This window comes from Passer domesticus, chromosome Z, assembly GCF_036417665.1.
Source record: "Passer domesticus isolate bPasDom1 chromosome Z, bPasDom1.hap1, whole genome shotgun sequence".
NCBI lineage: Eukaryota > Metazoa > Chordata > Aves > Passeriformes > Passeridae > Passer > Passer domesticus.
In genome coordinates this window covers 41,986,771-42,009,240 of record NC_087512.1, presented here as the reverse complement: position 1 = coordinate 42,009,240, position 22,470 = coordinate 41,986,771, and the positions used below count along the sequence as shown (strand labels likewise).

Sequence of the window (22,470 nt, the reverse complement as noted above, 5' to 3'; positions counted from 1 at the left end):
AGTGGTTGCTCTGGCTGCATGGCTATTTTCTGGCCCCTGCTACATTTAATTCCAGTCACAGGGGTTCCTTCTGCGCGAGACTGCAGAGCTATCTCTGTTCTTAGCCACAAGATTTTTCTGCAGCACCAGCAGAATGGCTTGGTGGCTCTCAGCCGGAACAGAGGCTGGCTCGGCTCCACCCGAAGCCGAACAGAGCCAGTGTGGCCTGCCGGCCATGGTTGGAGCTCAGCGGCGGCAGAATCTCAGCCAAGCGGGCTGTGCTGGCCGGGCCGTGTGTCAGAGCGGGGCCCGGACCAGCCCGGCCAGCGCTGCAGCAGAACAGGGCCCTGCCTGACCCCGCCAGGCCGCACGGCGGAGTGGGGCCTCGCCCGGCTAGCAGTTACCTGCCGAAAGGCTAGAAGCAAGAAAGCTTTTCCCAGGATTTGTTCATTTTTAGATGTGTTTTCCACAGAGGCATTTTCATGCTTTTAAGTGGTTTAAGAGGTTGTCAATATTCAAACTAGCCAACTGACTGGTTTTGTCAGGTCCAAAGGAAGCTGCTGTGGTCTTTACAGCGAATCACTTCCGTAGCGCATGGATTTTTTTTCTTAACTAAAACCTAAACTATGTTAAACCATGACAACTACACAATTGTAGAAACTGCAACAAGAGTTTCTCTGTCCTCTACAGCAGCTCTGAACAAGGGGAGAGAATAATAGCACGGAATCCTTATGTTTAATATATTCTAATAATAAGGTCAAAATCAGAACTATCTGCCTCCTGAATTTGTCTTGGTCCACAAGAATGGAGCAGCTGGATGATGTGACTCAGCCATGGGCACTCCCAGCCCAGAAAGCCAAACGTGTCCTGGGCTGCACCCAAAGCAGTGTGGGCAGCAGGGCCTAGGAGGAGATTCTGCCCCTCTGCTCTGCTGAGAGCCCACCTGGAACCCTGCATCCAGGGGACCTAGCATGAACAGACCTGCTGGAATCAGGTCACAGGAAGGCCACGAAGATGACTGGAGGGCTGGAGCACCTCCTGTATGAAGAAACGTGAGAGTTGAGATTGTTTGGCCTGGAAAAGAGAAGGCTCTGAAGAGACCTTGTTGCAGCTTTCCAGTACATGAAGGGGGCCTACAAGAAATATAAGACAAACTTTTTAGGAGGATCTCTTGCAACAGGACACAGAGTAATTATTTTTAAATGGAAAAGATTAGATATAAGACTTCTTTTACATTGAGTGTGGTGAAATACTAGCACAGGTTGCCCAGAGGTGGTGGTTGCCCCATCCCTGGACGCATCCAAGTTTTCAGTACAACTTCAGTAGCCTTGTGTTCATCCATTGGTTCAGAGAGCATAATGAAGCACTTTAATAAGTACTAGCAAATGAATTTTGACTTTAAAAGGATTATGAATAAATTTTCTGTCTCTGAAGCATGATTTCAAATTTGGGGCATAGTAATGATTGGGGGTATTCTATTACAAAAAAACCTGATCTAGTTGAAGATGTCCCCACTAACTGCAGAAATTGGACAAGATGACCTTTAAAAGGTCCCTTTCATATCAAACTACTTTATTTTTTTTATGACTAAGAGCACAGAAACATATTTTTTGCAATATAAAGTGACCACAAACTCCAGCTTCCAGATAAGAGTAACAGAATTAAGAATTCAACTGTCATATGGTGACACATACCTGTGTTTTCTGAGACTCATTAATTCAACACCTTATATTAAATCCTTAAAATTCAACAGCAAAACTAGAAATCATGTTTCTGAACTTTACTCCACATAAAGAAACAGGGTATGACAACACTAAAAAATACAATTGTTCAGGATGTTGGCTTCAAGGGAAATATACATGTTATTTCAGCTGGGGCTATTGGAGAATAGGAAGAAGGATGAGAGAAAGCTACTAACAATGTTTTGCTACTGTGACATGAGTTGGTACCCTCAATGCAATCCATGAAAATCAGAAAGGCTCTCCAGAGAAGAACAACCATATTTTACTTCTCTGAATATTTCCTATGTTTACAACAGGCAGCAAAACCTAGATATTTTAAAAGTCGTATTCCAGAATCATCTGTGTGAAGAGCAGTAATTCCACTCTGTATCTGGAGACTATTTCAGAATTGCTCTCAGGGACATAAGAAATACTTCAGTGTGCTGATTCACACCTAGTACTGCTCAACCTCAACTAAAAAGAGTTTGAAGAAGGGAGGTATTTTAATTGAAGTAGGTCAGAAGTACAGACAAACCAAATTCTAATTCTGAACAAAAGATTTCACTGCAATTCTTAGCAATTCACATCCATGATCTCTTTTCTTAGTTAATAAATACTGAAAGAATTTACACTTGCTTTTATGACTGAAAAAAACTACAAATGCTGCTACAAAACTACTACTACATATGACTTAATTGTTATATGCTCATATATGTGTTAGAAGTTTTCTTTACTAAGGGAGTACTTTTATGTTTTCAAACCATCCAGTAAATGCTTTGCAGTTGTTCCTGACCATCATGCAGTTTGGTAGGATTCTGTGTCTCTGGGAGAACACTGCTAAGAAAGACTCCAGAGGACCATGCCTTTCACTTATACAGCATTATACAGGGTATCACTAGATTTAGAAGGGTCAATTGTGTTAATGCAGGGTAATCACATCTTACTTTACAATCAAATATACTGTACATTAATTTTTTTTTAAAGGCTGTATATTTCCTATATTTAGGACAGCAATACACTAATTAGAGAGACAGGCAGGCACACTGCCAAGAGCACCTGTCTGATTGACAGAAACTATATCGTGGAAAGTAACTCTATACTTTGACAAACTCCAAGAGTCTGTAGCCATGTACTCTACTGTTGTGTAAAAATTAAATGTCTACCTTGCCTTCTTTTCTCCACCTTCAATCCTACCCTTTGCTTCTCGAAAAAGAACGATGTACAAAGTATGTTTCCCAGAGAGAGAGATTTCAAAAGTCGATATATTATAAATCACATACACCTCTTCCTTTACACCTACTTTACAACATATAAAATCATTTCCTTCCTAAGCAGACAGACAGGACAGCTGAAAATTTGCTTTGTCAAAGATGCCACCAACCTGTAGTGTCACTGATGGATAAGTCTCTACAACAGGATGAAATCAATGTCAGTCAAAAAATGTTTTGTTAATGCATCAAATTTTGCCCTATATGAATACCTGACACTACCACTGGTTCATCTCTACCTCCAGACTGTTTTTTTGCTACCTGTACATGATCCAGAAGTGTTCTAGAATCCATCAATTTTATTATTTTACATTATTAACATATAAAATATAAAATACACAGATTATTCCCATTCTTTCTCTGTATCTTGTTCTTTTATTATTTTTTCCTCCTGATAAAGACTATATTACTGCTTTATTATTCAGTCCCAGATGACAGCAATTTCATAGGCAAGACTTAAAATCCTAATTTCTACTTAAGATGTAGCTGTTCTGGAAGCCTATGTGCTGTTTGTAAAGTTTCTTGGCAAGAGGCAACAACCATTAAAAATGGAAGGCAGTTAATAACATATTTGTATCCATAAGCTCAACAAATCTGATTTAAAAGTTACTTCTTTAAGTACAACTTTTTTCTTTTTTTACAGCTGTTCTAGGTAATCTCATAGATTCTCTTAAGGTTACCTAGTTCAGCCCTATGATGAGGGAAGGCACTTTTCACTAGATCAAGTTGCTTAATATCCCTTTGAACGTAACCTTAAACATTTCCAGTGAGGAGTCACTTACATTTGGGTAACCTGTTCCTGTGTTTCACCATACATATTCATTTGTAACAAAATTCTTCTGTACACTCAAACCTAACTGTACTCTCTGTTTAAAACAATCACCCCATGTACTGTCACTGAAGGCTTCGGCAAATAGCCTTTCTCTGTCTCCGCCGAAGTCCCACTTAAAAACGAAAAGATTGCACTCCCTGGAGCCTTGCTGAGAGTGCACCCGATCCCACCATCCCTACCACTGAATAGGATGTTAAACAATGCTGCTCCCAATACTAACACGTGAGGAGCTCCACTCATCACTGTCTCCGTTTGGGCACTGAACCAAGTGACCAAGCATTTAAGACTTTGCACTGGATCTCTCCTTTAAAACCTGTAGTTCTTACTTGAAATGTAACTGTATTACTTTTGTAATCGTTACATGTTTCAAGTAAGTGACAGCAAATTTTAACACAGTCTCAGGTAAAATACAAGTTTCAAAGTCTCCAAAGGGTTACTGAGAAATCCTCCAGTATCGGGTCCAGTTTTCAATTAATCAAATGTGTATGCGGAAGAACCCAAATTGTCTATTGTTTAGGTATTTTAAAAGTTAATTGGGCCTTCCCAATTACATTTGTCAGTTGATTTCTTGAGAGTTTCATCAAAGCCACAATTCATAATGGGTGGTGATAAAAAATATGTTGCTTTCCCCACACACGTCACTGATAACTAACTTTTGACACAACACGAAATAGGGAGGTCAGATCTGTACTGCTAAATTTACATTTAAATTTACTACTTAAGTTTTTAGTTTGTGTTGTCAAGCCATGATCTTTTAGAATAAAAGCAAATTTTCTTTTAAATGATAATGGAATGATAACATCTAAAATGATTAACATCTGCAGAAAATCATTCATATATTTAAAAACTCAGTAAAATAAGAATGCTTTTCATCTATTAAAAGCAAAGAAAACCACCTAGAAAGAACACCTTACCTGCATCAGCTCTGGACCGCTGACCTGGTGATTTTCCAAATGGGGTCTTCATTCATCTGTGTTTAAGTGAGCAGCAAAGCTGCTGGACTAGGGTGAAAATCCAGTTCTTTCCAACTTCCAGGATATCTTCTTTTAGTCTTAGGATGAGACAACCATTTATTAATCCACCATTCAATCAACAACTTCTCCTTCTTCAAATGTAGAAGATGCTCTTTCAATTACAGTACTCTGAAAAACAAAACAGGTGAAGTTCTTAAGCAGCTTGATTTTGAAACAAAAATATTCCATGTTAACCAAGACTCATTTTAATGCTTGTTTTCATATGCAATAGGATACTCCTTTACATTCTGTTATTTCGAAAACATTCAGAACACAGGATCTAAACAGCTAAACAAATACAAGGGCTGCTACTTTTATCTCCTGATCACAGTAAATTTCCAGGTCACTATGTCAATTACAAAAAGAAATGAAAGCTTCTTATAAACTATTGAGCTTAACACAGGGATGTATGACTACTAACTTAAGAGAAACTGTACTACCTTTACTGGGTTAAAGCACCAATCAAACAATCTAACCAACCTATTTGGTTAGAAATAACATGCTCCCACTCACATAGCAGAATAACTTTGCTTCACAGAGGTTTAAAAAAAGACTGTAGAAAAAAATGCAACACAAAAGCTTTTAAAAACTGATTTTGCTGCAATGACTGCTCATACCAGCAATTTCTTGAGTAGGTCAATAGTTCATAGATCTGATGATTCATAGATCTCTTTAAGTTTCTGGCAATTCTTTCCACCTAAGATCATCAAGTTCCTAAAGCATTTAGTCATCACATCCCTCTAGATATGGAGGTAACTGAGGACAACTTTTTAATACCCTTTTCAGGATTTAATAACAGAAAATTTTGACCATGTGAAAAAAATCAAAGCATTACAGGTTAATTTATTTCAGAGTAACAGAAACATTTATGTGTAAGAATTCACTACTTCAGTGTTGCTCACAAAAAAGGCAAGTGAGATCAGATCACTTCCTTAAGAAATGTCACTGCTAATCTGTGAGAGACAGGGCCTGTCTAATCTGTGAGTCAGCACTGTCTTCCCTCTTTTACTTCAGTTTTGGATACTGTTGTCAATTTTCATACAGGGGTTAAAAGCAGTAGAATGCCCCTAACTAATGATCCAGACAAGGGAAAAAATGTAGCTTAAGCTAATGCCTTACTGAATAAGGGAACATAAAGGTGATGCACCTTGAGGTATGGCAAAATGTTACACAGAAAAATACATTTACATCTAGCACTTGACAATTCTTTCATGAACTGTACCCATTAACTTCTTGGAACAAAGAGCAATACACCTAGGAAAATTCAGTAGGGAGTAATCAGCAGTTTTTAGAAAGATCTAACTTAAGCAATTTACAGTCAGGAATTCATAAGAACTTGTGAAATGAGAAAGTTATTTACAGAAACATACTAGTTTTCCACAATTCATCTCATCCTGAAATCTATCAGTGTACACCCAACAATGCTAAATGATATCATGGCAACAATATTCAACAATATTCCAAAGGAAGCAATTCGTTTGCTTAACTACTTTACTAGAAATACAGCATAAAGATTATTTTTTTCTGCTGAACACAGATGTGTTCTCCTATGGACCAAAACACATTAATATAGAAACATCACAGATTATCAAAAACTAACTCTAAATTCGTAGCACTGCTGTGATATACAACCATACTCAGTCTCACAGGTACTGCATAAAAATACAAGAGATAACTATTCTCCTGAAAAGCTCTTAGTTGAGACGTAACTGTAGTCTTGTTTTATATCTTCTGATCTAAAAACACCTATGAAATTAAAAGAAAAATCCCTCCAAAATATAAACCAAATCACCATCACCACTTTCACAAATCCACAAAATGTGAAAATTCTTCAGATTTAGAAGATAATATACCCTTTTACAGTAAGCTGGTGAACTGTTATTCAAGGGAGGCATTTTGTAACACCTGTGTTATACACTTCTCCCTCACAAGATTTCCAATTCTTAGTAAAAATATAAAGCACTAGATATTTTGACTGCACTGCTTATGCAGTTATGTATAGAAAAATAACTAAACCACCACAAAAGACATGGTTTTCTACCAGTTATTTTTATTAGAATACCCCCAATCATTACTATGCCCTAAATTTGAAATTATGCTTCAGAGACAGAAAATTTTTTCATAATCCTTTTAAAGTCACAATTAATTTGCTAGCATGTAATAAAAGTGCTTCACTATGCTCTCTGAAACAATGAATGGACACAAGGCTACTGAAGTTAAAACAAGATCCAGTTGTTTAAACTGATTTTCTAGAAACTAAGCCAGTAAATGTTACCAATTCAAAGCCTTACTGAAGATGAAACTCATGCTTTCCTAACACTAGTATTCCGAATTCAATACATTTCAGTTGCATAGCAACAGTTCTGAAGTTACTAACAATGAGGCATAAAACCTCATTCATTTTCTGAAAACAAATTGATGCACTTTAAGAACATTTTGAATTTTGAGAATGTGTAAGTTAAGTCTTACTTATTTGATTACAAATACACCAAACCCTATACAACTTAGGGTTCTTAAAAGTGGTAAATGGCAAAATAGCAGACTTAATGCCAACATGAAAATATCTTGATCTCCTAATACAGAAAATCATAAAGAGAAGATAACTCATAAAATGAAAAATCTTTTACCCCAAGTCCCACGAAATGTCACGCTTCACATAAAGGTAGGAAACACAAAACCAAAACACACTTCTGATGCACTCAGTTGCAATTATCTGTTCTGTGTAGAAAGAGCAGATATTCCTTGTTTAGCAATATGTAAGATGACCTATGAAACAATTTTTAAGTCATTCTGTTGACAGTGGCAGATACACTGAAGTAAATCTAACATAACTAGGGGTTTTTGGATACAAAGTGACACATCCAAAGGGACTTCAAGACTAGACTTTACAGACAGTCTGCTTTACAGACATTTGGAAGAGAATGCCTACTTACTAGGCACCCATTTGCCCAACACCCAATAGCACAGGTCATGATCAGCGCAGCTGCAGGTTTCACTTAAAAGACAGACATTGTTTTGACTTGTGAGCTGCTACTCACCAGCCCAGGAGTGTTGCTCATCTCATCTGTTTTTACAAGCCTTTCTACACAAAAGCAAACGTTACAAAAACGTGAGGAAATTAGATGATTACATCGTCGGATAGCAGTCTAATTATTGCAGTGTTTCAGAGGCTATTAAGTGTCACATTAAAAACACTAGCATCACAAATTGTCAATCATACCAGTTCTATTTGAGAATAGGGGAGTCATACTATCAAAATAGGCAGAAAGACATGACATAAAGACAGAAAAAATGAAAGTCATGAAAAAAGGTTTTTTTGCAGTATAAAGAGAAATTATGGAAAAACCAACATGCAGAGACTTCAGTTCTTACTGTGAAATATCTTATCCCCTTTCTATAAACTTAACTGTTTACAAACATTAAAATGTTTATATGAGCTTTTAACTCCATGAAAATAAGTATAAACCACATAAAATAATCCTCTAGCTTAAATTTTACTTAACATTCATGTATGTATTTCCATAAAATTGCATGCATTTCACTGCAACACATGGCACAATGCTGTTTACGGCATTTTTGTAAAAGCTTCATGGCTCTGCTATCCACTGAAGAGGGATGTTAGCAGACAAAACCAGTCATAATTAATGCTGACACCAAGCTCACAATTTTAAGTGCCTCACTCCTAACCAGCATATTTAAATTTTACCATTATGAACACAGAAGGAAATATTTACTGAGGAAATGCTTTAGGGGTAGAGAAGTTTAGAAGGAGAAGAAAGGTAACAGCATACATTGCTTGCATTTAGACAATACAATTTCTGCCAAAAATGGCATGTTTGCACCTTCTCAGGCCTGTTCCAGCTTTCAGAGCCACCAGTGATCAGGCCTTCTGGCACCACCTGGTGGGCTTCAATATTTTTACTTCGCTATCTAAAACACTTCTGTATACAACTCGATGAGAACTTCCACTGCTAGCTGCTCAGGGGAGGACAAGCACTTCACAAAAATGTTCAGGAAAAGGAGTCATTCTAAACTGAAATGCATCAACTAAATTGCTTGGTAAGCAATTGTGACTTAATAAATCAGCTCAGAGCTACTGCTACATGTTTCAGATTAAGCAGTAGTATAGTTTCTTCCAGCACTAACAAGCTGGAAGAACTTGCTAGTCTGCATGTTAGTCAGCATGTTAGTCTGTTATTCAGACTCCCTAATCCTTATTATATGAGCTGAAAGGATCACTCTACGCAAAACTTCTGAATCTGCCTTCCCAAAGGCAATCTTACTGTTAAGACATCTCCTAAATAATGGCTGCAATAAAAATATGCTGGGTTTAGTTTGTTACTGCTGGGTTTCTTTTTTTGTTACCTAATAAAAAATATCCCCAACACTTTCCTGCAGTACAAGAATTCAGCAACTCATGTTGCAAATAGTTGAAGTATCCTACCAGCTGAATCAGTATATTAGTTATTAGGAACTTCTTTTATTCTATACTAGGAATTCGTGTAGGTAGTAAGATCTGGTGTCTGAGAAGAAAGTACAGTTACAGTACATGAAATCTGAAGATGAAAGTGATTTGCAGCTGACAACTACAGAAATAATACTTTTCAGAAACACATTTATGAACTGAAAGACCCCAAATCAAGTAGAACTACCTCTCCATTATCATGGCCTCTGCAGTTTTACCTCTACCCAGAGAGGTGCTGTCTACAATTATACAGAAACAAGCAGCACTGGTATGCAACTGTGTGTGCATATACACAAACACACCCATACCACTGCACTGGTACTGGCTGTGTGGGGCTTTGACCTGGTCTAGGGAAAGAAGTGCCTGCCAATGGCAGGGAAGTTAGACTAGATGTTCCTTAAATGCCTCTTCCAACACAAACTACTCTCATGACAGATATAAACTCACAAAATTCAAAGTTACCTCCCCATTGCAATGCCATAGTAATGAAACTGTAGATTATTCAGCAGAAGACTAGAAAAATCTGAAATTTGTGCACACTGTCTTCTGTTGACAAGGTGTCTTTAAAACTCAAGAGACAGCACACTGCAATTTCTAATTACTTACTAAAACTTTTAGCATAAACAAACAGGCAAGTTATTTACCATAATGAAAAACAATATAAAAAGGTTGCTAGTAAGTTCTTGTGGTTGTAAGAAGGGTGGGGGGGACCTCAGAACTGCATGGGCAAGGTTTATATTGCTATTCTACAGAATCTACATGAGCACCGCAGGGCACAGCCATGGGAGAAAGAGAAGGTGAGTACTCTTCCTCAAAGAGGTTGCTGGAAACAGCTGAGTGGACCCTGACCTCTCTTGCCACTCCTCATCCATTCCTGTCCCTCAGGAGAGTGCAGCTCTGGGTGGCAAACACAGCTGAGCACAACGGAGCAGTTAAAAGCCCTGGTGCTGCTGGGAACCGAGCCCTAGCAGAGTGAAAAGGGCAAAAGCAGAGGCGCTGGGGTGGGTATCAGCCACGGGGAACAAAGCAGTGGCATAGCACAATGTGAATGATCTTGCTTTCAGGGGTCTGTCATTGTTTTCCATTGTCTCAGGCCTGCAAGACAAGGAGAGCCAACTGCAGGGAGTGCCTGCCATCTTGTCTTTGTCCCAGCTGCCACAGAGAATCACATGGAAGTGGTGAATATCTGTTTTTGTCTATAATGCACCTTCTCTTCTTGTATACTTTTGTTACTAATATTGCTGCTATTACTGTGCATTTCTTATTCCACTGCTGTTCCCTTTCACTAAATTGTGATCTCAACCCATCATCTCTGCCTTTGTCAGGAAGAAGGGGAGAGACTTATTTAGAGTTTAATTTGTAGCTGGGGTCAAATCACTACATTCATTGGTGCCCACTGTGAACCACAAAAGGGTAGAGATAACTTTGATCTAAGAATCTGTGTATTAGGAACCCTGTAGTTACAGCAGCTCCATTTGTTCATGGAGGTGTGATACTTAGCCCTGAATATATTCCTACACATGCTCCCCATGATGCTATTTTTACAGAGTAGGGAGAAGGATCAGGATTGCTTTGTTGCCGTACTGTGTGGTATCTGTTTATGACATGATTACATCAATGGCAATAAAGGTCATCTGCGATGTGTGTTCAGTGCTGCTCACCTGGCCTTGGCTGCTACATCTGAGGATTCATTAACAATAGTTCCCAGCCTGTAGAGGAGCCAGAGGACAATGATTTTTCTCAGCCTTTCACCCCTTTTTCCTCCTTTGGGCCTCCTACAACAGTTTTGGAGAATCTTGAATTCCATTTGGATGTTAAAGAAAGCATATTCTAATTGCAATGTATGCCAGATTTCTTCAGTCTAGAATAAGTGAAATCTAGAATAAGTTTAGTCTATGCAATGTTTTGAGTCAGCATGGACACATCTAGGCAAGTTGTTCAGTGAACTGCCCTGGAGCTCAACATCCCATAAGTAGCATGGGATGGTGGAGAAAATAAGCTAGCTTTTAATGGAGTACACTTCTCCAGTGGTTTGGAAGTTCACCCCTGAAAAATATACAACCTTGATAAAGTGGCAAAATATTTGAAAGAGAAATGCTATAACAGCTTCAGAGAGGCACAAAGTTATGCAACTTGCTGACACTTGTCAGACACTGCTTGTGTATCTGACAGCATGCTCAGGGAAGTGAGAGGGAAGCAGAGCAACAGGCAGCAAGGCAACTCAAACTGCAGCTGAACCAGAGGAACAACCCATGTCAGCAGCAGCTGCCCCTGTTCAGAAGAAAAAAAGTCAAGGACAAATTAATTTGCTGGTGAGGACCCTCAAAACCAGAGGAAGAGACAGGGCTGGACATAATCACCTGATCCCTACCCATGGGCGCGCTCGGAGATACACAAAGAGATTACAGCCACCAGCCTGGTGAACCCTACTGACCCGGTTGCTTGATGTCGGAATATCGTGGCAAATGGTGCAACTAGATGGCAATGAAGCCAAACAATGAGGATCCCTGTCCTGGACTGCAGGCATTGACCAGGGGATTTAGACAAGACCAGAAACTCTCAGTCTCTGGAAGTAACTCCTTCGAGTCTGATTGAGAGGTATCTTTGCACAGATAACCTTTTAGTGCACCAACACAAGCGGTACACCATGGAGCCAAGGTATCCAGTACCTGAGAGAACTAATTGTAATGGAGGTAATTCGTAAGATTCAAATATTGAGTAGTCCCCTATAAATACAGATGACATCCAAACAGCCAAGGTATACCAAACACGTGGTGAAGATCCTACAGAGTGTGCCAGTGTTACATGCCAACTCACTGGCAGAGAAGTCATGGAGGGAAGGAGAAAAAAAAGTGAACAATTTCGCTGCCAAACCCCAGCTATATAAAGAAACTATCTGCATCCCAATACAGACTGCATCTCATCTGTGAAATGATTGCTCAAGGACTTAAAACAATTTAATGGGGAAATTAAAAAGGACCAATAACAGTTTTAAAAAGACTACCAGAAATTTAAGGAGGAAATGTCACATGCCCTGCCAGTACAGATCAGAGTTCCTGCTACTGGGCAGCAGGTGCTCCCCAGCTAGAGAGAGAGGGTACACACCACAAGGTAATCTGTGGTTCTAGATGGATGACCACCAAGAGTATGTGAGAAAGTGGGACAGAAAACCCACCTCTGCTCTAGCAGCACCTCTGTTGAGACGAAGAATAAACACCACATTAAACTCTTTGATAATAAATGGAGCTCCAGTTTTGCTCAGGCAAAGCCTCAGAGAGATTTAAAAGGTTGATGTTATTTCTGATCCTCCTGAAGGTCATATTTACAAAAAGTAACAAGTACCATGACTAGAGATGTTCTGCCTCTAAACAGGAGAGGGAAAGGAATAATCAGGTCTACTGGAATGTGGATCTGATGCTCTGGCACATTAAAAGACATAAGAATATAAGGCTTTATCTGGCACCAACACACCATATACCTTGATGCCATCAAGGCAGCTAGGGGGAGAATCCATCTCTATTCCTAGGATGGCAGGGGGATCCCAACAGTTGACTCTACTGAAAGCTAAGTAAGCATGACTGGAAACAAATGACAAGTACGTTCCCTCAGGAAACTGTGGCTCTGGGTGCCAAGCACAGCAGAGTCCAGAGGAGCTGAGTGGAGATGTCAAAAGTAGTGTCACTGGTTCAAGAAGCCACCAGGAATGATACAGTGGTGCAGTGTGACATGGCTGGTCCTGCTTTTGGGGCTTTATGTGCCATTGTTTTCTGTTGTTGTGGGCTTGGTGACAGGGAAAGCTGGCTGTGAAGAGCACCTGCCATCTTGTCTTTGTCTGGCAGTGGCAGACGACATGGCAGTGCGTGCAGGAACAGCTGCCATCTTGTCTTTACCCTGGTGGCCAAGCAAAGCTAAGTCATGGTGGTGAACACCTGCTTTTGTGTGTAAAGCATTCTCATTTTCTATACTTTTGTTATCAGCATTGCTACTATTACTGTGTGTTTCTTACTCCACTCCTATTTGCTTTCAGTAATTGTTATATCAACCCATAGTGTCTGCCTTTCCCTCCTCTCTTACTAGAAGAGGGAGGGAGAAGAGATGTGGCTTCTTTGGACTATAGTTTCCAGCTTTTCACCACAGCTATGAAGACCATGAAAGTTGATATAACTTAGGAATCCTAAAAAAAATTTGGTAACACTACAGTAGAACAATAACTATGAACAGTAATTATGCTGAAGAATCATCCCAAAGGTTTAGAATTAGATGGGTAGCTTTAAAAAGGATACTATTCTTTCAGAAGGCTGCTATCTCAGGCAGCATTTTGAGCAAGTTTCATTAAACCTATCATCTTTTAGCACATGTCTTTACCATAGCTCTCTTAAAGTTCGGAACAGTGATAAAGGTGAAAGGTGGATTTGTTTTAGTTCATTAACTTGAAACATTAGTATAGTCTTACAAGATTACATCAAGATGGTAAGATGTTAACCTGTGAATATTGCATTCAAAAGTTCTTACGCACATGAAAAATAAAGATGAATGGAAAGAACAGCCAGAGAAAAATCCTAAAATTGCAATTTCCATTGTTTCCTCTCCAGCCTTTTTTTTTTACTTGCTGAATTAGGAAAGTGTAGCTGTTAGAGAACCTAGTATAGTTTGTGCTTTACTTCCATTACACTTCCTTCATGTTATATCATTAAAGCAGCCTCTCTCACTTAATCCAATTCAGTATTACAGTGGGTGTAACTTGAAATAAACTCTGACAGTGTATATTTGGGCTAATTTGTAAAGACAGCAGTAAGAACTTCATTAGAGCTGGGACTACAAAACAGTACTTTAAACAAACTTACTTATCTTTTTTAATTTCAGAGATTTAATAACACCTTTACAGGATCAGAATATTACCTTGCAAGACTAATTTTCAGAACTCCCTCACTACACTTCTAAATTGCAATAAAAGCTCCAGTGAAGAGGTCAGGAGGGCACAGGATTCTTAGTCCCTATGTTAGAATGCAGCGAGTTCTGATTTAAGAAAAAAGTGTTATAGGCTGAATGATAAAAAGATGTTGTTTTCTCCAAGTATGTAAGTAATTTTTAGTGTCTACAGCTACATGTATTTTAGCATACCCTTATGCTTACATGTATCTGTATGTACGTGTAATTGTAATATCCCTCATTGTTGTGGGAAATTCAAGGTAGTAAGAGTCTTCTTATCTGCATTAGAGAATCCATCCATCAAGAGCATGAAAAATGAAAAAATCCAAGGAAATAGGACCTTTCACTGTCTACTGAAAAACACCAAACAAACATCCAAAACACAGAATAATCAGGTTAGACTCTACCATGCAGGAGAACTGCTTAAAATTACAGGAAGAACACATTATATCACATTTGATGGCAGGAGTGGATGTTCCTTGAAAAGCCCTGGATTCCTGGGAGAAAAATCAATTTCAGAATTCCAAGCACTATGCAAAGAAAGATAGGGTATTTGTCTTAAAATATGCACATATAAATATATATTGTAGCTTAAAATTAGTAAAATCCATAGATGAAAAAGAGCCTGTGAAATGTGAAACTTCCTAAATGTTTTCCTCCCCAAGGTAAGAGTCAATAGACCTAACTAGTGCCACATCACTGAAAGTGATTATTGAAGTTCGACTTTAGGAGTCAAGGTCTTTCCAGACAGCAAGAAGTACTGTCCTCGAAGTTCAGGTATCTAGAATCCAATGCCTACTCTTCTGAAATATGCCAAAGGGTCGTTTTCTAAAGAGTGTTTAAATCCTACTGCATACAAAGAATTATTTCAGACTTTCCGGGAAACTACCAACTAAGATTATGTCATCTTGATTCTCCTCTGACTGGCTTAGTATTTTATGCCATTCCTCAGGATATAGTAGACCATGAATGTGGAATTCTGGCCTCAAGAATGCTACTGTTTTCACCTGCCATTTGGGTACTCCTTAGAAAGATCATCTGGCTTGCTTCTTTTGTGGGTCCTTTTTTGTGTAAGGTAACATTTTCAACATATTTGAACACAAAACAAAACTGTAAGTACGTATGACCACAAAAGAAGTATTTTTTAGCTTCAGGGTTACAAAGGCCCAGGTGGTAACAGCCTAGGGCTTTGGGGTTGTTTTTCTTTTGTTTGGGTTATTGTTTTGGTTTTTTTTTATAATGGGGAAGAAAAAAAAAAAAAAACAAAAAAAACCTTACTACAAATTACCTAAAGAATACTAGTAAACAAAACCCAAGGTTGAAGCCTGATCCATTAGAGACCTGGAATTATCAGTTACTTGCACACAGGTAAGAATCTCAATATAACCTGTGAAAAGCTCCATTGTTAACTTGCCATTATCTGTCCATGTACTTGAAGAAATCACTGCGTAGGAAACTTTAACATGGAGTTATTGTAAGGAAACCCTACTCTAGAGGTTCACAGAACTGTGAGCTCAATGCACACAAATTCTTATCATAAAAATATTTCTTTTTGAAGGCTCTTGTAGCTCAAACCCAGACAGAAATTAAGCTCCAAACTGCCACTTCCTTTACTCCAACTGCTCCAGTGAGAAAGGGACAAAAAGGCAGAGATTATGGATTAAGACAACAATTCACTGGAAAAACAGCAATGAGCTAAGGAACACAAACAGTAGTAGCAACAATACTAATAACAACAGCATATAAAAGAGGGTGATCACATGCAGAAAACGCTTATTGAAGTCCAACTGATCCAGTGTTACCATGTCCAGTGACACACAGATTCCTGAGACAAAGGAGAATATTGCAGACATGACCATCTTCTTCCCTGAGCCTGAGACAATGAAAAACAATGGCAGACAAATTGTCTTGTGAAGTTTAGGAAGGACACTGAGACACTTGAATGCATCCAGAGGAGGGGGACAAAGCTGGTGAAGAGATTGGAACACAAGGCCTATGAAGAACAGCTGAGGTAGCTGGGGGTGTTTGGCCTGGAGAAAAGGAGACTCAGAGGTGACCTTATCGCTCTGTACAACTTACTGAAGGTTGGTTGTAGTCAGGTGGGGGTTGGTCTCTTCTCCCACAAAAACAAGAGGACACAGTCTTAAGCTGCACCAGGGGAAGTTTAAGTTAGACATTAGAAAAAAATTCTTCCCTAAAGAGTGACTGGGCGCTGGAATCATCTGCCCACCTACCAAAAGGTCTTTTCCAGCCCAGTTCGTTCTGTGATTCTGTCTCCACCCATGCTCCTTCCCCAGGCCTAAGACAAAAACCACAATGTACAAATCTCCCAGCTGGACTGCCCACACACTAGTCTATTGGCTGCTTTGCTCTCCTGGAAAAACAGAACAAAATAATGGCTGTTCTGCATCATGTTCCCTTTTTCTCCAATTTAAAGCCATGCCCCCTAATAATGATGTGGGCGCTATAAAATAACCTGGACCTGCCCACACAGCTCCAGGCTCCATCTCCCTCCTGGCAACTGTGATGAAATTAACTCTGTCCTAGCCAAAACTAGGACAAATGTGAAATTAAGACCATAGAATAAGGATGAAGAATTATAGATCAGAAGTTTAAATGTGCCTTAACTGTTAAAAAGGGACGGAGTGAGGGAGAATACAGAGGATTCAGTATTGGCATGCTCCTTCTTTTACTGGTGGTATGTATGAGCAGTTGCTTCCCATACATGTTGCTACAGTGGGAAATTTCGTCCTGATATATTAACCAGGATGTGCTAACCAGATCTCGTCTCTGCCGGGCCTAGAATTAGCACCTTCCTGTTGCAAATTCTTTCCTTCTGTCACTGCCCTCAAGTTTCCACTGTGATGCCTTGTCTTACAGACAAGTACCTTCTGTGGCCTTGACAGTATGAGACAGGAAACTCTGCTAAGTCCTTACACCACCCTGTGGCTCAAATACTGACCTCCAGGGACTTTGTTCTTCAGCTCATAGGTTGGCCATAAGGGTGATGTATATGAAGCAACAGAAGGAGAAACGACAGAAGCAATAACATGAGCAATCATACAATGTACAACAGCTATCCCAATCATTAAAAATGCAAATCCAACAGCAACCATCAACCCAAGCCTCATTAGCAACTTCCCCCTCCTGAGTCCCAAGGATCAAAGTACTGATATAACCCAGGAACTGGGGCTAACTCCAAGAAAGCTGTCTTGGGTTTGGGGTGATTGGTAGCAACTTCTTTCAATTCTGCCTTGGGCTTCTTCAGTCAATGCCACTGCATTGTGAACAGTGATAAAACATTCAGTTTTATTAAGATTTAACATTCCACATACCCCTTGCTCCCTTAACAGTAACATATCTAAAGTCCTTTTTGACACTTTTTTGGACTTGCAAGTTAAGGTCTCTGAACACATATCTCATGCAGTTACTGACAGTGTGTATCTTCAACATAAAAGGTTCTCATGCAAAACAGAAACCAGCTCTCATACAAAAGGTTCTCATACAAACACATCAGTCCTTTGAGCCCATACTCTATTTCTCCAGGGGACAGAGTACAGCTCTGGAGAGGCGGGGAGGAAGACAGGGAGAGGGATCCTGTGGTGTCCCATGGGTCCTTCCTCACTCTGGGCTTCTTGGTGGTGGGCATCCCCAACTCATTCTTCCAGGCGTACCAAGTATACAGTCCAAGTTCACATGCAGAATCATTAGTTTGGAAGAGACCTTTAAGATCATTGAGTCCAACCCATGCCCTAACACCTCAACTAGACCATGGCACAGAGTGCCACATACAGTCTTTTTTTAAACACATCCAGGGATGGTGACTCCACCACCTCCCCAGGCAAATTATTCCAGTACTTTATCATCCTTTCTGTAAAAAACATTCTCCTAATATCCAACTTACATTTCCCTTGGCACAGCTTGAGACTGTGTCCTCTGGTTCTGTCAGCTGCTGTCTGGAGAAAGAGACCAAGTCCCACCTGACTACAACCACCCTTCAGTGAGTTGTTCAGAGCAATAAGGTCACCTCTGAGTCTCCTTTTCCCCAGGCCAAACACCCCCAGCTCCCTCAGTCCCTCCTCACGGGCCTTGTGTTCCAAGCCCCTCACCAGCCTCGTTGCCTCCTCCGGACGCGCTCAAGTGTCTCAGGGTCCTTCCCAAAGTGAGGGGCCAGAACTGGACACAGCACTCAAGGTGTGACCTCACCAGTGCCGAGTACAGGGGAAGGATGACCTCCCTGGCCCTGCTGACCACGCTATTCCTGATCCAGGCCAGGATGCCCTCGGCCTTCTTGGCCACCAGGGCTCACTGCTGGCTCATGTTCAGCCGCTGTCACCAGCACCCCCAGGTCCCTTTCTGCCTGGGCACTGTCCAGCCACGCTGTCCCCAGACTGCAACGCTCCAGGGGGTTATTGTGGCCAAATGCAGGATGCAGCACCTGGACTTATTAAACATCATCTTATTGGACTCTTGTCCATCCATCCAGCCATTCCAGGTCTCTCTGCAGAGCCCTCCTACCTTCCAACAGATTGACACATGCTCCCAGCTTAGTGTCATCTGCAGATTTACCATGAAAGACTCAAAACCTTCATACATGTCATCAATAAAGATATTGAACAGAACTGGCCCCAGCACAGAGCCCTGAGGGACACCACTGGTGACTGGCCCCACCTGGATGCAGCACCACTCTGGGCCCGGCCATCCAGCCAGTTCCTAACCCAGCAAAGAGTGCTCCTGTCCAAGGCATGGGCTGCCAGCTTTTCCAGGAGTGTGCTGTGGGAGACAGTGCCAGAGGCCTTGCTGAAATCCAGGTACACAACATCCACAGCCCCTCCTGCATCTGCCAGGCAGGTCACCTGGTCATAAAAGGAGACCAGGTTGGTCAAACACGACCTACCCGCTCCACATTGGCTGGGTCTGATACCTGGCCATCCTGTAAGGGCTGTGTGATGACACTCAACATAAACTGCTCTGTTACCTTACCACGTCAGGCTAACTGGCCTAAAATTACCAGATTCCTCCTTCCCACCCTTTCTGTGAATGGGTGTCACACTGGCCAGCTTCCAGCCATCTGGAACCTCACCAGCGAGCCAGGACTGTTGGCAAGTGATGAAGAGAGGCTTTGCAAGTTCATCTGCCAGCTCTCACATCACCCTGGGATGGATCCCATCTGGTCCCATAGATTTATGAACATCCAAGCAGCTCAGCAGTTCTGACTGCCTCCTCTTGGATAACAGGGGAACCACTCTGCTTCCTGGCACCATCTACCAACCCAGGAGGCCAGATGTCCTGAGGACAAGCCATCTTCCCATTAAAGACCAAGGCAAATAAAGTGTCAAGCACCTCTGCCTTCTCCTCATCTTAAGTTACTAAGTTCCCTTCCGCATCCAATAGAGGAAAAAGGTTGGTCTTAACCTTACTTTTACCATGAATATATTTGTAAAAACATTTTTTATTACCTTTCACAGAAGTTACCAAATTAAGTTCAAACTGAGCTTTGGCCTCCCTAATTTTTTTCCTACATGCTCTAGCAAGCCCCTAAAATACTTCCTGAGAAACTTGACCCTCCTTCCAAAGATGATTTTTATGCCTGAGTTCCTTCAAAACCTCCTTGCCCATCCAGGCTGGACATTTGCCTCATAGATTTGTCTTTTGGAACACAGGGACAGTCTGTTCCTACGCCCTCAAGATCTCTGTTTTGAAGCATGCGTACCTTTCCTGGACTCCTTTGTTTTCAAGGGCTATTTCCCAAGGAACTCTCTGAGTAAGTCTAACAGGCTGAAGTTTGCCCTCCTCCAGAAGTCCAATGTTAAAGTTGCACATAAGCATGGCAGCATACTCCCTTGAGATCTGTGTTTGGCCAATGATAACTCTGTGAGCAGTTGCCTCCTTTCACACACTTTGCTACAGAGGAATCTTTGGATGCATTAACCAGGATGCATTAAAAGGTTTTGACTCCTCTAGGCCTAGAATTAGCATTTTCCAGTCACAACTTCCTCTGTTTTCTGCTATCTAAAGTTGCTGCTGTCCAAGTTTATCTTATGTTAAGTTCCTTCTGAGGCTGGACAAGCAATTGTGCTCTTTAAGTCCTTACATCTGCATTATATCAGAATCACTTTTTACATTAAAAATTACCTAAAGTCGTGACTTCGGATTCTTTTAAGAAAATAAGGGCTGTTAAATGGAAGTAGAAGCCCAATAGCATGTTTTTCACCAAGTAACACATAAAGAATCTCACAACGAGTATGTTAAAACTATGAGACAGTTTTCTCCAATCTTATTTTGGCACACTCTGTGCTAAGAGCACCATAAATAAAACACAGCCCACAATCAAACATCAGATCTGAAACAGGAACTGCTGTTGCCCAAGCTGTTGAAACTCCAAGATAGCAATGTTTTGATTTTAGATTTATTTCAGACCAATAAAAAAACTGCTCAAACAATACAAAAACTAAACACAAAGCAAAGCAGCAGTGTACAATACAGTGTATCCTAAAAACAATCTAAAATACCTGAACCTGATCTAAAGATTACGTTTGAGAAAAATACAATTCAGAGATCAAATCCCTATAAACAGCAAAGGTCAAGCTTTTGCCTACAGACTCCTAGTTGATAAGTTAAAGAAGGCTTCTAAATTACTTTTACATTTTTAAAGACTTTTTCTACACAACTCAAAAAAATTTTTCTGTTTCTCCAAATCATGTAAATCAGTATTAGCACTTTCCTAGCAGGATCTTTTAAACTTGCTGTGATGCATCGCCATTTAGTTCCACAACTATTAAAGGCAAAGTTGAACAACCCTTACACTTGCTTCATTCAAATTGCATAGCTTTCTTTATGAAAGCACAGTTCATTATTTCCACGTTCATGTGAGCTCAGCTCCTCTCACATTCACATTTTAAGTACATGCATAACGACCATTTAAGAGATGAGGTAAGCCTTAATAGGCACACCACAGCAGTCGCTAGTGATACCCCATACAGACATTCAAATGCTTCTATTGAGAGTATCAGATTAACAAGTCTGTGCCACCAGCAGCATGTAGGTTTGCCTGGCTGCCCACATTTGCCCACATACATTGGTTACCCTCCCACACTGGCAGGGTCTCTTTACCTCTCAAAACCACTTGTCACTCTACAGTTTCTAAAGCTATCTGCCACTACGAAATACTGAACTAAATTAAGCCAAGAACTCTTTCACTTCTTTTAAAACACCTTACTCCTCAACCACGGCCTTATATTTCTCTTTATCCCTCTCCCTGACTTCAGCCTTTCGTCTTTCTTGCATTTAGGTCATTCTACCATAGAAAAAGTCCTTCGGTCATTTGACCACGACGAGTTTAATCAGTTGCTCAACTTTTTTTACATAGTTTCTCATACTAATAATCTTGGGATTCCTGCAGCATTTTTTTCTATCCTAGGCTGTTTGCAAAACCAACCAAAGCTAAGAGTACACACTCCTCTGTGGCTTCTGGTTTCTCACTGAGGGCTATTTGTCACAACTAAAACTCATAGCTATCACCTCTGAAAAACCCTGTATTTCAGTCAACATGAGAACTGTTAAAAAAGCATAAAGCAGATCACAGAACACAAACCAAGAAAGTCTCTGTGGTTGTCTTCAGCAGTGCAACAAGTAACACTACAAATTACAGTAGCAATCCTATCCAGCTGACACAATGCTGCATAGAAAACATGGGGATTTATCAAGCTCTGTCTTAGTGGGTCTTTGGTTAAGTACCATAAACAAGAATTGTTCAATGCTTATTTCTTTGAGTTGAAGTGATCCGTTAGCAGTTCACTAATTTTTTTTCCACTTATAAAAGTTGACACCCTTAATGAAGATATGTTCTTTCACATCTTTGATACAAAGTTTGACATACTTAATCAAGAACAACAGCATTTCTTCCTGAAGAAAAAAAAATCCTAACTATCTATAGTTTTTCCTAACTATATCATCATAAAGAAACTTAAGAAATTTTGACTGAATTTTCATTATAAATTTTCTTTAAATACTTTGAGGCATACATCCAGACTAAGAAGTACTAATGACAACCACAAGCAGTCAAAATTAACTGCAAATAAGCAGTATCACAAAATTCTTAAATGCCTGCTTAGAAGCACTTCCCCAAATACACTCATCTTACTAGTTCAAAATGCAATAAAAGGAAGCAATTTTAAACCCTCAATTTACACCATGTTCTGAACAGCTACACACTGCTCTTTTCACCATTTTGTTAGCAGACTGATGCTTCACTATGCAGTCT

At 40.2% G+C, this 22,470-nt stretch overlaps 1 protein-coding gene across 3 annotated transcripts in view; it reads right to left on the bottom strand.

Moving 5' to 3' along the window:
* SPIN1 (spindlin 1) overlaps window positions 1-22,470 on the bottom strand; it is a 60,260-nt gene that overhangs the window by 17,412 nt on the left and 20,378 nt on the right. For all 3 annotated transcript variants that reach the window (XM_064405660.1, XM_064405659.1, XM_064405661.1), the window contains exon 2: window positions 4,715-4,942. In XM_064405660.1, the coding sequence (XP_064261730.1) occupies window positions 4,715-4,766 (52 nt within the window). In that variant the 5' untranslated portion in view covers window positions 4,767-4,942. The remainder of the gene's footprint in view (window positions 1-4,714; window positions 4,943-22,470) is intronic.